This window comes from Typopeltis vanoorti, chromosome 15 (assembly GCF_054136105.1).
Source record: "Typopeltis vanoorti isolate ZY-2024b chromosome 15, IOZ_Tvanoo_1.0, whole genome shotgun sequence".
Taxonomy (NCBI): Eukaryota; Metazoa; Arthropoda; class Arachnida; order Uropygi; family Thelyphonidae; genus Typopeltis; species Typopeltis vanoorti.
The window spans coordinates 68,714,681-68,729,566 of NC_143563.1; the positions used below are offsets into that span (position 1 = coordinate 68,714,681).

Genomic DNA, 14,886 nt, shown 5'->3' on the forward strand with positions numbered 1-14,886 from the left:
ATAGGGGTGATGGAAAGTTGACACTGGCATCCCCCACAGGGAGTGAAATGTACCCAAACCAAATACAGACATCGGGGCTTCCCTGTTGTATTGCAATCGATGAAAATGGGTAAATGTGATCTTAGTGACTTTGATCATTATTGGCACAAGTATTATTCTGTTGCCCAAGTGGTATGTCTACCACAGGGTTCTCAAGGACATCCGTATCAAGGGTCTACTGTGAGTATACCATCAATGGCCATACCACCAGTTTCGATGACAGAAGTCCAAACAGTCAGCGAGCAAACAATACCATGGACTACGGGAGCCAACACCCTAATTGTGTACCACTGTTGATGGTTCATCATCTGGCATTGTGCCTCACCTGTGTTGGGACAATCAAAACTGGGCCTCTGCAGAGTGAACCAGAGTTATGTGGCCTGATGAATTCTGTTATCAGTTGTACCGAGCTGACGGGAGATTACAGGTGTAGTATTGACATTTTGGAAATAGACAACACAATAAACAAAGTCGGTATGGTTGGGTAGCCAGGCTGAATAGATTTTTATGGAATAAGAGAGAAATTAGCCAAAACACACCAAACTAGCAGTATACAAGACAGTGTTTAAACCAGTTTTAAATTATGGATCTGAGATTCGGGTTAGAAATAAAGCACTATCAAAGACTTGAGACCACAGATATGAGGGTTATGAGAAAAATTAGAGGAGTGAACTGATGGCATCGATGGTAGAATCATATTAAAAATAAAGATATTAGAAAGGAACTTGACATTATTAGCATTCAAGAATATGTCAGCAGAGCTAATCTAAGGTGGTATGTCCATTTAAATAGAATGGGGGGGGGAGAAAGGTTAGCAAAATAGGTGTTTGATGCCAAGATGGCAGGAAAGAGACCCAGAGGAAGACCAAATTCTAGGTGGATTGATTCGGTCAAAAGGGCTTTAGAAGCAGAAAATGTTAGATATGACAATATTAGAGTGCTTGCAAGTAATAGATTGTTTTGGAGGAAAATTGTTGATAAGGGATTAATAATATCCTATGCTTCTCATCTGTCTAGGATGGATTGAGTCCACTCTTAAAATGAGGGGTTACTGGCATATTAATGCAGCCAGTTTGCCACTCCATTCCTGCATCTCCTAAAGACGATATTCATGACTGTATCTGTGCGTGTGTTCATGAGGCCAGTTTGCCTATCGGCAGGATGAAAACCCCCAGATAAACTGAGGTGAGGCAGGAAACCCTGCAGTCCCCCCCCCCGCAAAGACCGGACTTGGCTATGGCTGAGGAAGATCTTTAAGCTCCTCACATCATCAACAGGAATCGAACCCAGGACACTCCTTCCCCGGGCATATGGTTGTGAAGCACATAGTCACTAGGCTAACCACATGGACGATTAATAATAATGTACACTTAATCATATAGTGCAGTCATAGTAACCTGAAACCCCCCCCCCCCCTTGGGGAATACATATCAGGAAATTGATGATGATGAGTATCTAAGTGCAGAGCTAATCTGATGGTGTGGTGAATTAACCATCCTACTGGCCATGATGAATGATTTCCAATCATGAAAAACATGGACCAAAAGTGTATCACTGGAATTGGAATATCATGGAGATGCCATTGAAATATTATGGATAAGAAGTTTAGGATGATGATGCATTTTCCAGTATGATCAGTTGGGAGATTGAATAGAAAAAGAAATGAGAAAAACATGTTTGAAAGAAAACCTGTAGTTTTCTTGACTATGATAAAGACGAATTAATGCATTTATGATTTTCTTAGAAAGCCAAAACATCGCAGGTGATTAAACTAGTTTAATTATTATTATTATTTGTGACACTCCAAGGAGTCCAAAGACTCATCATGGGAGGATACCTACTATTTAGTTTGATAGTGAAATAGCTGCGACTTTTTTCTCCACTCCATTTCTCAACATAATTTCCACCATTTTGAGAGTGCAGGGTTTGATCAAAGTTTCTCCAGTTGCATGTGGTTTTTTCTTCTTTGCTCTCTATCTCTCTCTCTCTCCCCTGCTACAACATAAGAGGCTTCAGAGTAACCTTATGGTTCATTTCTTGGAATATTGTTATTATTATTTGACACCTCCAGGGAGTCCAAAGACTCATCGAGGGAGAGTGTGCCAACAGCATCAAACAGTTGATTCTCTTCCAACTACTCAAACTTGTTTAACTTTTTTCGTGAGCCATTAGTAGCAGAGGCTCGACCAATCGACCAACCTTTGCTGGCATAGGTTATGGCTGGCAATATCCATGTTGAATTCAGCTTCATCTTTTTTGAGAGCATTGTCATGACATTCAAAAAAGCTTTTTGTTCTTGTGCTGAGGATGAGCATTTTGTAAATGTTGCTTCAGCTTTGTTGGTTTTATAGAATCATTTGACAATGCTTTGCTACAAAGAACACATTGAGGCCTTTCTTCTCCATTGATAGATGTGAATCCATATTGAATATATGAATCATCATCTTAATGTTACCTTACCACTTTGGCACATCACACTGCTATGCCAACTTCGTTGTTATCAGTTTGCAACTAATAGAGACAGTTGAAAAGACGTAATTGCGCTTAATAGGTGGGGCTTATTAGGCAGGCCATGTTTTAGTGTGAAAGTTACGTACGTGTGATGTCAGATTTTTTAAATGTGTTGAATATATTTTGGGTCATAACAAATGTATGTTAATCTTTTCAAAAAAAGGTGAATATTTGTGCAGTTCCTGGGTGTAAAAATCATACCATTAAAAAATCTAAAAACTCTGAAAATCATATTCAATTTCACAGATAAATATATGTATCTAAATAAAATTTATAGGTTACAACCTAAACATTCTTTACAGATTTCCTTTCAAGCAGCCTAATATCTTAAATGTATTAATTCAAGCTATAGTTAATTCTGTCTAATGACTTCAATGGCTATGGCCATTAATTTAAAAAAAAATTAAATACAATGATAAACTATTAAGAAAACTTTTTTATTTGTAAAGCATAGAGTATTTAAAATTTGTGCCTAACACATAATCCATCCCCACTATGTTCCCAATTCATCCCCCTGAAACCCTGAAATTCCCCCTTGGTTGGGAACCCCTGCTCTATAATGTAGTGAGAAATGCTTTATTTATCACTGGCAACACAACTAAATTCACAGTTTATTTTGAATAGGAAGTGCCAGTACATTTGGCTCACACCTTGTACAATAGTATTTTGAACATATGTAAGAAAATGGTTTCACTAAACACGAAGGTTAGGACTATTTTTATTCTACTGTCCTTTGCATTTGTCAAATTTTCTCAAAGTAAAGAATAAAAATATTCTTTATTCTTTTACTTTGAGCAAAATGAAAGTCATAAAGCCATTACTAAGTAATATTTTTATTCCAAATTAACATTAGCAAATGTTCATCCAAGAAAATATAACTTAATGTTATTCAATGGGTTTTTTTTTTCACTAATTTCCTCTATTCTCTTCCTTATTCATTCTCAATTTTCCATGTTTCTTTTCCCCAATAAGGTAGTAACTTTAACTAGTAAAAATAATGTTCATTCTTAAGTCTAAATTTCAAATATTTGTGATAGTTATTAAATTAAAATTCTAACTTTTCTCTGAACCTAGGAAAATTAATTAATTTTTAAAATTAATTTATTAATTAATTTGTTAATTATTTTTTGTTTTGCAGTTGCAAAATTTCTAAAACAAAGGGAAGCAACAGTGTGGGGTTTTGCAAGGCAGCAGAGACCACAAGGTGCAAATGAATATGAATTTTTTGATAGGTGAAGTTTTTTGTTTTTATTTTAGCTGACATAATTTAATCTTCACATTTTCAATTAATATTTGGTAAGGCTTAAAAAATGTTTGAATGTTATATCTTTTAAGAACTCATGCTACTCTTTTGAGATGGGGATCTCAGATGTATAAGGATGGCAGTGAATTTTTTGTGACTCAGATTATTTTTTGAGAGAGGAAGAAACCATTGATTAATAAGGTTTCATGAGTATAGTTGCTTTCTTTGGTGAGGTTGGTATGGTCTGAACAGATGGTGTGCTTAGTCTGTTAGCTAATGTTTTAATACTGCTGCCATACTGTTGAGAGGAGGGTAGTGATAGTGAGATGGTGATGGATGTATCTATAGTTTATATTTTTCTGGTGACAGATAAGGATTTGTCAGGTAGATGAATGATGAGTATCAAGGGTCATGTTTTGTCCTACTAGGTAAGGCAACCAGTGTAATAATAATATTATTATTATTACGGGCAACTCCAGGGAGTCCTTAGACTCATTGAGGGAGGTCCCAAATCATATTCATCACAACTATTCGACATTCACACAGTATCATACCTTGCCTTAAACTCATTCACTGTCATAGCACCCACTACAGACTCTGGCAGCTTATTCCACTCATTCAGCACTCTAAAAGTAAAGAACCCAGCTCTAACACCCTTACTAACCACACTCTTGCCCAGCTTCCATGGATGTCCCCTAGTCCTCCCACCACCAGCCCTGTTCTCAAAAATATCTTCTGAATTAATCTTATAGAAACCCTTCAGTAATTTGAATGTCTCAATCATATCTTCCCTCCTCCGCCTATCAACCAATTTCTGCAACCCACAAATCCTCAACCTGTTCTCATAAGGTTCATTCCACAGACCTGCTATCATCTTGGTCACTCGCCTCTGGATCCTCTCCACCTCCTCCCCATCAAGAAGAAACCTAGGTGACCAAATCTGGGCACAGTAGTCGAGATAGGGTCTTATCAAGTTATTGTTATTGTTCCTCGATACAGAGGAACAATAACATGCTTGTCTCTGCTTGTCAAAGTATTCTTCAGCAACCAAGTGATTTGATGAGCTGATTTGGCCACTATTGCATTGTGCCCCCTAAACTTCAATTCCTTATCCACCAACACTCCTAAATCTCTCGCCTCATCAATTTCCTGGAGTACAGTTCCACCAGTGTAGTAAACTGCTGCTAATCTTTTCACCCCAAAATGTATAACCTTACATTTTGCCACATTAAATTGACATCCATTCTCCTTATCCCAGACCTCCAATCTATCCAAATCATCCTGCAAAATTTTGACATCATCTGCATTCACTATTGCCCTACCCAACTTTGCATCATCCGCAAACAAATGAACTGTTCCTCTCAGATCCTTTCCTATATCATTAACGAACAAATTAAACAGCAGTGGCCCAAGAACAGATCCTTGTGGCACACCACTAGTCACAGGCCGTCTTTTGGACTCTACTCCTGAATAAACCACTCTCTTATCCATCTCACCAATCCTATATCCATCCCCATATGCTGCATTTTACTGATTAGAATTCCATGTGGTATCCTGTCAAAGGCCTTAGCAAGGTCCAGTAGAATCACTGTAAACTCATTACCCTTATCCAGTTCAGCCGTCACTGTGTTATATGTGAGCAAGTTACTGAGGCATGACCTACCCTTAACAAAACCATGCTGTCCCCGATACAGTATCCCATTTTCATGTATCCAATCTTGTATTTTCCTCTTGACTATTTTCTCCAAGACTTTGATAACGATTCCTGTTATGCTGATTGGCTGGTAATTTTCAACAGCAGCCTTGGAACCACCTTTATGCAGCGGAACTATTTTCCCCTCTTTCCATCCCCTTGGGACTGACAAATTAAACAAAATGGTCAAGGGCACTGACAATTCTTTAGCCGCTTCACGTACGACAGGAGCTGGTATACCATCCAATCCCACGGATGTATTGACATTGAGGTTCTGTAATAGACTATTTACCTCTACTTCATTCATCACAATTCCAGTATAAGCTGTTGGTTCTTCCATTCCTGCAATGTCACCACTTGGATGATATACTCTTGCAAAGTGCTTGCTCAGTAATTCCACTATATCGACTGATTCGGTTACCTCTCTATCCTCAGCATTTTTTAAAATCATTCTGCCATGAACATTTTTCCTTTTATTTGCAACATATTGAAAAAACTGTTTGGGATTCTCTTTAGCCTGCATGGCCAATATTCTTTCATAATCCGCTTTTGCTTTTCTTACCACCCTTGTTACCTTTCTGGCCTGAACTTTATACTGTTCCTGCACCTGCAGGTCACCTTTCTCCTTAAATTTCCTCCACAATTGTTTATTTGTTTGCAGCTCACACTTAATGGTGTTATTCATCCATTTAACCCCCACTTGATTTATTATTCGGACTCTTAGTATACAGTCAGCCATTGCCTCCTGAAAACACTTCTTAACCACCTCCCATGCACTATCAACATCCAGCCCTTGCAGTTTTACATGCTATGGCACTGAGCCAAGCACACTCCTAAGCTTGTCATACTTACCAGCACGGTAATTCCACATGTACCCTGTCTTAATTGTATATTCCACTCCTTTAGCCACCTCCCAAGTCATGACCTTATGATCACTCTCACTAATTGGTGGCAACATGGTCATGTTCGTTACAGCCACATTCAGATGCGATTACTAGGTCAAGCACTCTCTGCCCCCTAATATTTTCCATTACATGCTGTCACAGATAGTTGTCCCTTAATAACCGCATAAAATCCAATTCCTTCCTCCCATGTGCCCTCTCCTCCTTCCAGTCAATGTTACCATAATTGAAATCCCCCATAATTACCCTCCTTCCACTCATTTCTTCTATTTGCCTATGCATACTATTCCCACCATCTATTCCATCACCTGGTCTATAGCAGCACCCAATTGTATATTTTGTTCTGCTAGCCGCAATCTCACACCAAATGGCCTCAAATGTGCTCTTTTCTCTATCCTGCAGTTCAACTTCTATACTCCTTGGCTGCAACTCATCAGCTATCATCAATAACACTCTTCCCCCCCTTTTTATTCTCGTCACATTTAATCCCACTAGCTTTATCATCTTCTGTCAGCAATGTTTCATTAATACCAACAACCTGTGGCCTGGAAATGCCAACCAAGGCCAAAAACTCCTCCTCCTTGTTCCTAATACTCCTGGCATTAGTGTACATGAAATTGCAGAAGCCCGTTAGTCCCATCCCTACTTTGATGCCTTATACTAGCTATCACATTCTGATTTGTTGTCCTTCGTATTTGCTCGGGCATATTATACTCATTCATACACTCCACTGCCTCCCTAAAGTCTGCATATCTACCCCCCCCCCCCTAATAAATCTAGTTTCCCTGAGTCTGTACATCCTTCCACTTCATTCATCAACACGTTTTCAAGTCTCCGTATACCAAATCCTTTCGCCCATCGAACTCACTCCACACATCCACAAATTCTACACTACTGTCCATGCATAACCCGTGCATAAAGTCATTGGCAATTATGGCCCTCCTTCTAAACACTTCACTGTCATACCGCAGCAAAATACTCACCATCCTAACTCTCTCACTCTTCTCTTTTGCTACCTCAAGTAATTCCCTCACATCCTCTATCATTTCCATTTTGTCTTCTTTTAAATAATTTGTTCCTGCCACTACTATCATTTCTTTCACCCTCTGTTTTTGCGCTCTAATAGACTCGCTGACGTCCTTAATGTTCGCATCCGGTTGGTACGATTTCGTCAAACTCTCAACAAGATATAGAAGTAAATAAGGCAGATATATGAGGGGAGGATAGAATGATAGGCAGTTTTCTTTTTAGGGAAACATTATTGAAGAGGGAGTCTATATATCAACATTAACCATAATGTCAGTATCTTTAATGATGATATATGACATAAAGTGATCCTCTCCATCACTTAAATAATCCGGCAACTAGAATTCCCTGCTCTTGCAAACGCATACTTTGGCCAGACTGGAAAAAAGTGCCAATATATTGGTGGCAAAGTAAAGTAAAATATGAGAGACTGTTTATTTATGAAATCTCAACAATTCTACAACATTCCTCCAAGCTTAATAAATATTGATGTCTCACATTACCAGAAATCTTGGAGACTAAACTCAATTATTATTATCCACACCAGATGACTGAAGCAATCAAATCGAAAGTTCACACTGTTAACTTGGAATGTTTTTCCTTGCATTTTATTGATAGCATAGCAAATGCTGACTGTATAGGAATTGCAGTCTTTCTAATTGAAACTAGCATATTGCTTGGTATAAATGGAATCTTAGTATCAACACATTTTTATTCTTGCCACACCAGTTTTATGTCTGGAGTCAATGGGAGGACATTAATCTTGGTACATCTAGATATTAATGTAACATATAATAAAAATGAACAGGGGAAAATTTATAATAAAAGTTTAACAGTCTAGCATTAAAAATACAAAGCTAACAGCAAGCAGTAAAAAAAATAATAATAATAAAATAAAATAAAAAGCTCCAAAGTTGATAAACAAGTGAAATAAGAAACATTTTAGTTTTCAGTAAAGTGAGGCATTATGGGATTACTATGATTCTCGTTTTTTTCTTTAGGTCTATATACATATATAGATAAGTTTTTTTTTTTTTTGTGTGTGTGTGTGTACTTGCAGCATTACTGGTTCTGAGATGCAATTATGAGTGCAAGTTAATCTGGTTAAGGGTTCTAAGTGTGACAAATTATCACACCTGTTAATGGAAATAATTGATGGCTTGCACTTATCATCCATGCTACTTGAACTCTGTTGAGTGCTGTACATCCATATTTTGGTGGATGTGAAAACATCACATTGCGGTTCACAGGGATGTTAGCTTATTGTCTAAGAAAACATAAAATTTATCAGTAATACCCTGCTTAGCACTCCAGATGACTTTCTGGAAAACAGAATGGCAATTGATGCAGTGCTGGAAAGTACTGTCCCAATTACTTTTTTTTATAAACGTATATGAGATAATCCTGGTTGATTTTTTTAACTGTGAGAGAACAAAGACCTTCATTAGAGCATTGATAAATGCACATTATTAGTTTGATTAGTTATTAAACAATTTATGTGACAGGGTCAGTTTATCAAGAAGGAAAGGAAGTATGCAATTTCTGAGAAAGTCTATTACTAACAATACCTAAGGGAATGCTACAGACTGTATGAGACAGAATGCTGAGACTATTACAGCAGAGGGCTGGATAAGAATGGAGGCATATGAAATGCACTATTGAAGAATATACATAACCAGGAGTAAACTGGAGAGGTGGAAGAAAAGATGAAGTTTTACTTTAAATAAAAGAGAGCCAAATATTGAAGAAGACAGTCATAGAAAGGAGGATGAAATTGGATCCATATAACAAATGGATTGTAAACATATAAGAACAGAAGATATCAGGGAAAAGATGTTGATCCAAATAAAATGTTATTAGACCTTGAAGAAGAAGCTTACCATAATGATATGGACTGTGTATTAGAATGACGATGATAAATCAGAACTGCTCTAATTGCTAGCATTTGAGAAATATGTTAAATTTAAAAAATACCTTATATCTGACTGGGCTGTCCACCAGCTTCAGCATACTGATTTTTGCATGCAGTAATGCTCATTTTCTATACTTTTTTATACTTTTGCACAATTACTACCATCATCATCACACTTGTACATGTTTTAAGATATTTGTGGTTTAAGGTAGTTATATTTACCTACAAAAAGAATAAAGAGATACAAAATTCCTCAAATTTGCAGATATACTGCTTAGAAAGAAGTCAATGGGTAAGGTGCATTGTGGCATGAAACAAATCGCATGATACAAAATGGAGGAATATGATGCTTCCAAGTCAGTGCAACTATGGCTGGGTGAAATGGCTGTGAGAAGGGAACTGATGGAGTTTGAAAGAGGCATTGTGATAGGATGCCATGTTGCAGACCTATCTGTTTGGAATGGAAAATTGTTGACAAATTGGATCATCCCAAGTCAACAATCAGTGATACCATACTAAGATGGAAGTGCAGGGAGTCAACTGCAAGTGCTACCCACAGTGTAGGACCCAACACACTCACCAGTTGTGACCGTAGGGCACTACAAAGGATAATATGTTAAAACCGCCATTTATTGGCCAACATATTGAATGTGGAGTTCCAGGTATTAGTTCTGAGCCTAACAACATGAGTTTCCACAGTAGCACCACAATATGCAAGCCTCACATTGCCTTAACCTACATTAGCGTCATCTTCAGTGGGATGCCAAAGCTTGGAAAGCTGTGTTGTGACGAACATATCTTACCAGAATGCATAACCCCAACTATAAAATTCGGAGGTGGGAATGTGATCGTCTGGTCCTGGTTTGGCCTCGGACCTCCATTTGCAGTGCCACAAACATTGAACTCCAAGAAGTATTTGAACAACCTGGACAATGCAATACTTCCTGCTTTGTGGCATTTCTAACAGAACTGACCATTATCTCTTTCAGCAAGACAATTCACTGTGTCATAAGGCTGCTGCTGTAACTGGACCTCACTACAGGAAGAATGGTCCAAAATTACCATTGATCACTATTTTACACTTGTGCAAAGTACGTCCTGTAGGATTGCTGCAGTCATCACAGTGGAAGCAGATTCTACATCTTATTATGGTGGGTGCCATGGCTGTTTTTTTTTTTCATACTATGGTATCCGTTGACTTCTTTCCAAGCAGCGTATAACCATCTGTGAATTAGAGGAATCACTTGCTGAAGAAGAGAACCATCCAAACATACATTGTTCTTGTTATCTGAATAGCATAAATAATAATGGTCAACCATATGAATGTTCAACTGAAACACTTCTAACATTTAGTGGTATTAATGAAATTAATTATATTGTACAATAGACACACACTATAGTGAACACCACTATAATAATGCACTATACTGAACCAGAAAAAAGTTCTGGCCTACTGTTTGTAATAGTGAGCTTAATAAAGAACCAATACTATATCAAGCTCACTATGACAAACAATAAAAGCTGAAACCTTCATTATAGCAAACCGAATTTCCTTGCAAATAATGTTACAATCAGAATACAAATGAAACAGCCAGAAACTATAACAAAAGAAAAACTTGGAGACGAAACAAACAAAATAACAGAAAATCATACACTGAGGACAAAATACAAAGTATTCTGTCAATTGTATAATTACAAAGTATTTATACTAGGTATGTGATTTCTTTTATTCTATTTCTTGCACTGTCCCCCCCCCCCCCCACCATGGGAATCAAGTGTGGGGTTTAGTATTTTTACCTCACACTTGATTCCCATGAGGGGGGGGGGGTTGCCATAGCAGTTGCCTATTATATATTCTTAGAGCTGTATCAGAATGATCTGATATAAATTTTTGTATTTTGGATTGAAGTGATTTACCATGGAATTTGTCTCCTTGTAAAAATTATGAAAATGAAATTAAATGAAAATCTGAAGAAAATTTCTGAGACCAGTGTATCACATATTAGCCATTAAGAGAGAAACCATGCAGTTGATTAAATCATTTATTTAACAAAATTGAAGATATCAAGGATATTCCACATAATAATTTGTACTTGATATTTATAGGATTGTAACAGATATAAATTTATTGCTTCCTGAATGTGATTATGTCTGTAATGTATTACCCTCAACCCCAGAGACATGTGGCCTTTTAAATGGACATGTACTTCAACTTTGCCAAAAAGTAAGTGAATTGAAGCTTATTAAAGGTTATCTGGTTGTGTTAAAATGCAGGATTAAATAAAATGAGATTAAAGATTTCCTTTTGTAAAAGATAAAATATCACTACACTTATTCGTGTTAGTTAATATTTTCACTTGATGGAAACTGGGAAGTAAGATTTGAGTTCGAAATGCCATAGATATGCTCAGTACCTTATGTTAGTTACAGTCAAGTACTATAACTAATATAAGGGAATAGGACACTCCAAAAAAAATACAGTAAAAAAAGTTTTTTTTGCTATATTGTTAATGTTTATTAGGTACTTTTTTGAGGAAACAATCTTTAAAATATAAAACTTTAGGAGGCATTCTTCAAATAGTGAAAACGTGTGATTAGTGCAAAATGCTTAGTTATGCTTTTGATGTGCGCCATAGGCAACATTTCTAATCAAAATCCTATACACCAGCAAAACTGTTTTTAGCTTGATGTTGCAAATAGAAGGATAAAAAACTGACTATGCTCCTTGTCACAGGACATAGTCAGTTTTTAACCTTTTACATTTGGTGCTTCTATACTTTTACAGCTGGATAAAATACACAAATTTGGTTGGAAACTCCAGGTGCAAGAAGGTTGTCTAGCAACTTGAACTTTTTCAGTTGTGATATGCTGTATACTAAAATTTGCAAAAATTCGATGAAACACCAAATTGTAGGATGACCTGATCTAACAAATTTCTCATGTTGCTTTAACATTAAAACACTTAATACATGAAACCTTTCATCGGTGATTAGTCACATAAACAAAGAAATAGCTGCAATATAAAAATGAAAAGAAAACAAGATGAAAATTTAGGTTAAAAGCATAGACAAATTCTAATGTAGAATGTTAATGCAAAGCAGCCGTTTTTGTTTTTTTTTATATGAATCTCACCCACTTATACATTAGGACCATGGGTGGGTTTATTTTCCAGATAATCTGGAAAATCTTTTTTAGAAGACCAAACTGATATATTTCTAAGCTGCTTCAAGCCTGCAATTAGCAGGACGATAGTCTCATACCAGATAATGAAATTCATCTCCCACCTAAAGGTATTCAGATACCAAATCCCACATCCTGTGGGTTGGATAGCAGATACATTATCCAACTGGGCCACAGGGATGCTGGCAAATTAACAATATCATATGATTTCCATAATAGTACATAGAGGCTGGAAAAAAAAAGAAGAAAAAGAAACAGTGAAATTGATCTTGACATATCATATTTCCAAAGAAAAACAAACAATTTAGAAAATAAATGCACTATGTTGATAAGTAGTGGTTTAAAGGCCAGAACCTTTAAACCACTACTTATAAGTTAAAGCAACTGCAGCTATAGGATTAAAATCTCGTATCTGTTAATTGCATGTGTTCTTCTGCCTGGTTTGCAAGATGAAAAACATGAGTTTCTATGAATAATAAGTATTGGAACACCTCTCACTTTGTTACAGTAAAATTTGTGTATTCCAGTAAATTTGCTATTACAGGCCTGCTCTGCTATATATGACTATATGACAACAATATATATATATACAGGGTGTTCGGGATAAATTTGACAGTTTCGTAAGGAAAAAGAAAATCTTCTTTGTATCTATTAAATTTAATGAATTGACAAAAAAACATTACAGGCAGAGTTAATTACAATACTATCAACAAGATTTACTCAAAATAACCACCATTAGCATCGATCACAGCTTCAATTCTGCTTCGGAACCTCGAACAAGCTGATGCTACAGTCTCCCTGGGAAGGGCCGCAAAAACTGTTTTAATTTTATCCATTAACTGGGCTTTTGTATTACTGGAAGTGCGATTGGTGTCTTTTTCAACTGCGCCCCATACAAAATAATCCATGAGGTTAAGGTCTGGGGAGTTTGGAGGCCAAACATTTGGACTGGTGAAGTCGTAGAAATTTTCAGACAACCATTTTTGACTTTTCCCAGAGGTGTGGCAAGGGGCCGAATCCTGCTGCCATACATACGGCCTACCATTGGCTACCCTTGTTATCCAGGGCTTGACTACAGTTAGCAACTCCACGAACAAAGCCCGAATTCCAATGCCAGGGTTCTTCAACACCTGTTCCTGCAGATTTGCGAGGAATTCTGCTGTACGAACGCAATCAGATCGTCTGCTAGGGATCTTTCTTCTTGCTACATCCTCGTAGTCACCATTGCAAGTCTCTAGTTCATGCCTGATTGTTTTTACTGTATTCAGGGAGCATTGGGCAGCAGTCGTAATATCCTTATTTTGATGGCGGGCACGAATCATCATGATACAAGTTATTCTCTTCCATGATTCAGGTGGGTTCCAGCTATCCATCCTTTCTGACATCTTGTATATGAATGAAGAAGGGTCCAAACTTTTAAATGAAGAGAAGTGTGTGTTAATACATGTAACTTACGGAAAAATATAATTAATTATAAATATGTCCAATTTATCCCGAACACCCTGTACAATGATAAAGATTAATGCTCTGTAAAAATTTAAAAATGGAAATAATTGATAAATCTGATCAAATCTGCCCAAATGTATAGGGCTCAGACAGATTATGAATGCAACTAAAATAGTGACTGTGCTCACTGACAAAAAATGAGGGCAGCTGATTAAAATATGAATGATGGTTAGTCCATTGTCACACCACTTACATGTAAGCATTTCATCACCCCTCAATAAGGAGTGTGTGTAAGATGACTATGATCTATGTGGAGTTGAGCTAGAACAGTTTCCTCTTTATGGTCCCTGCATAGACTAGATTGTCACAATTTGATTTCAGGTTTGATTTAATGGAGCATATTAGTGATCTCTCTTTTCCATGATGACTGCCACTGGGATAAAAGTGTGTGTCTGATGATCTGCCAGTAATTGGCATATGGGACAAGCAGATGGTGGAAGCTTGAGACATGAGTTGAACTAGCTGCTGTATTTGCACCCTTGCTTCCCTTAATTGCAATGTGGCTTGGAATACAACAGAGGCATACATCCAAGTGCAGTTTCCATAACTGATAGAGGATATATTGGATTATAGAGAGCCCTGGATGTTTCTTCAGCTCTTATCTTATTACCTGTAGAGAACTTTGTGAATATGGATATATTATGCACCTTTTGTAGTGATGCAATCTTATGCATTTTAATGCAAGCTCTATCTCATACAGCTCAGCAGTATGAGATAGAGCTTGCATTCTAGTGTGGGATCTGAGCAGATATTATGCAGTGGGATCATCTGCTGACAAGACAGCAGATGATCCTACTAGGGCCTCTCTACATTGCAGGGTACTCTCTGGCAGAAACATAGACTTGGGAGCCATAATTAAGTTTTGATCAAATCA

At 37.1% G+C, this 14,886-nt stretch overlaps 1 protein-coding gene across 1 annotated transcript in view; it reads left to right on the forward strand.

The window, feature by feature from the left end:
• Positions 1-14,886, forward strand: part of LOC150098850 (uncharacterized) — a 107,592-nt gene that overhangs the window by 75,823 nt on the left and 16,883 nt on the right. The window contains exons 6-7 of the mRNA XM_090405208.1: positions 3,689-3,782; positions 11,433-11,550. Coding sequence (XP_090261334.1) covers positions 3,689-3,782; positions 11,433-11,550 — 212 coding nt within the window. The remainder of the gene's footprint in view (positions 1-3,688; positions 3,783-11,432; positions 11,551-14,886) is intronic.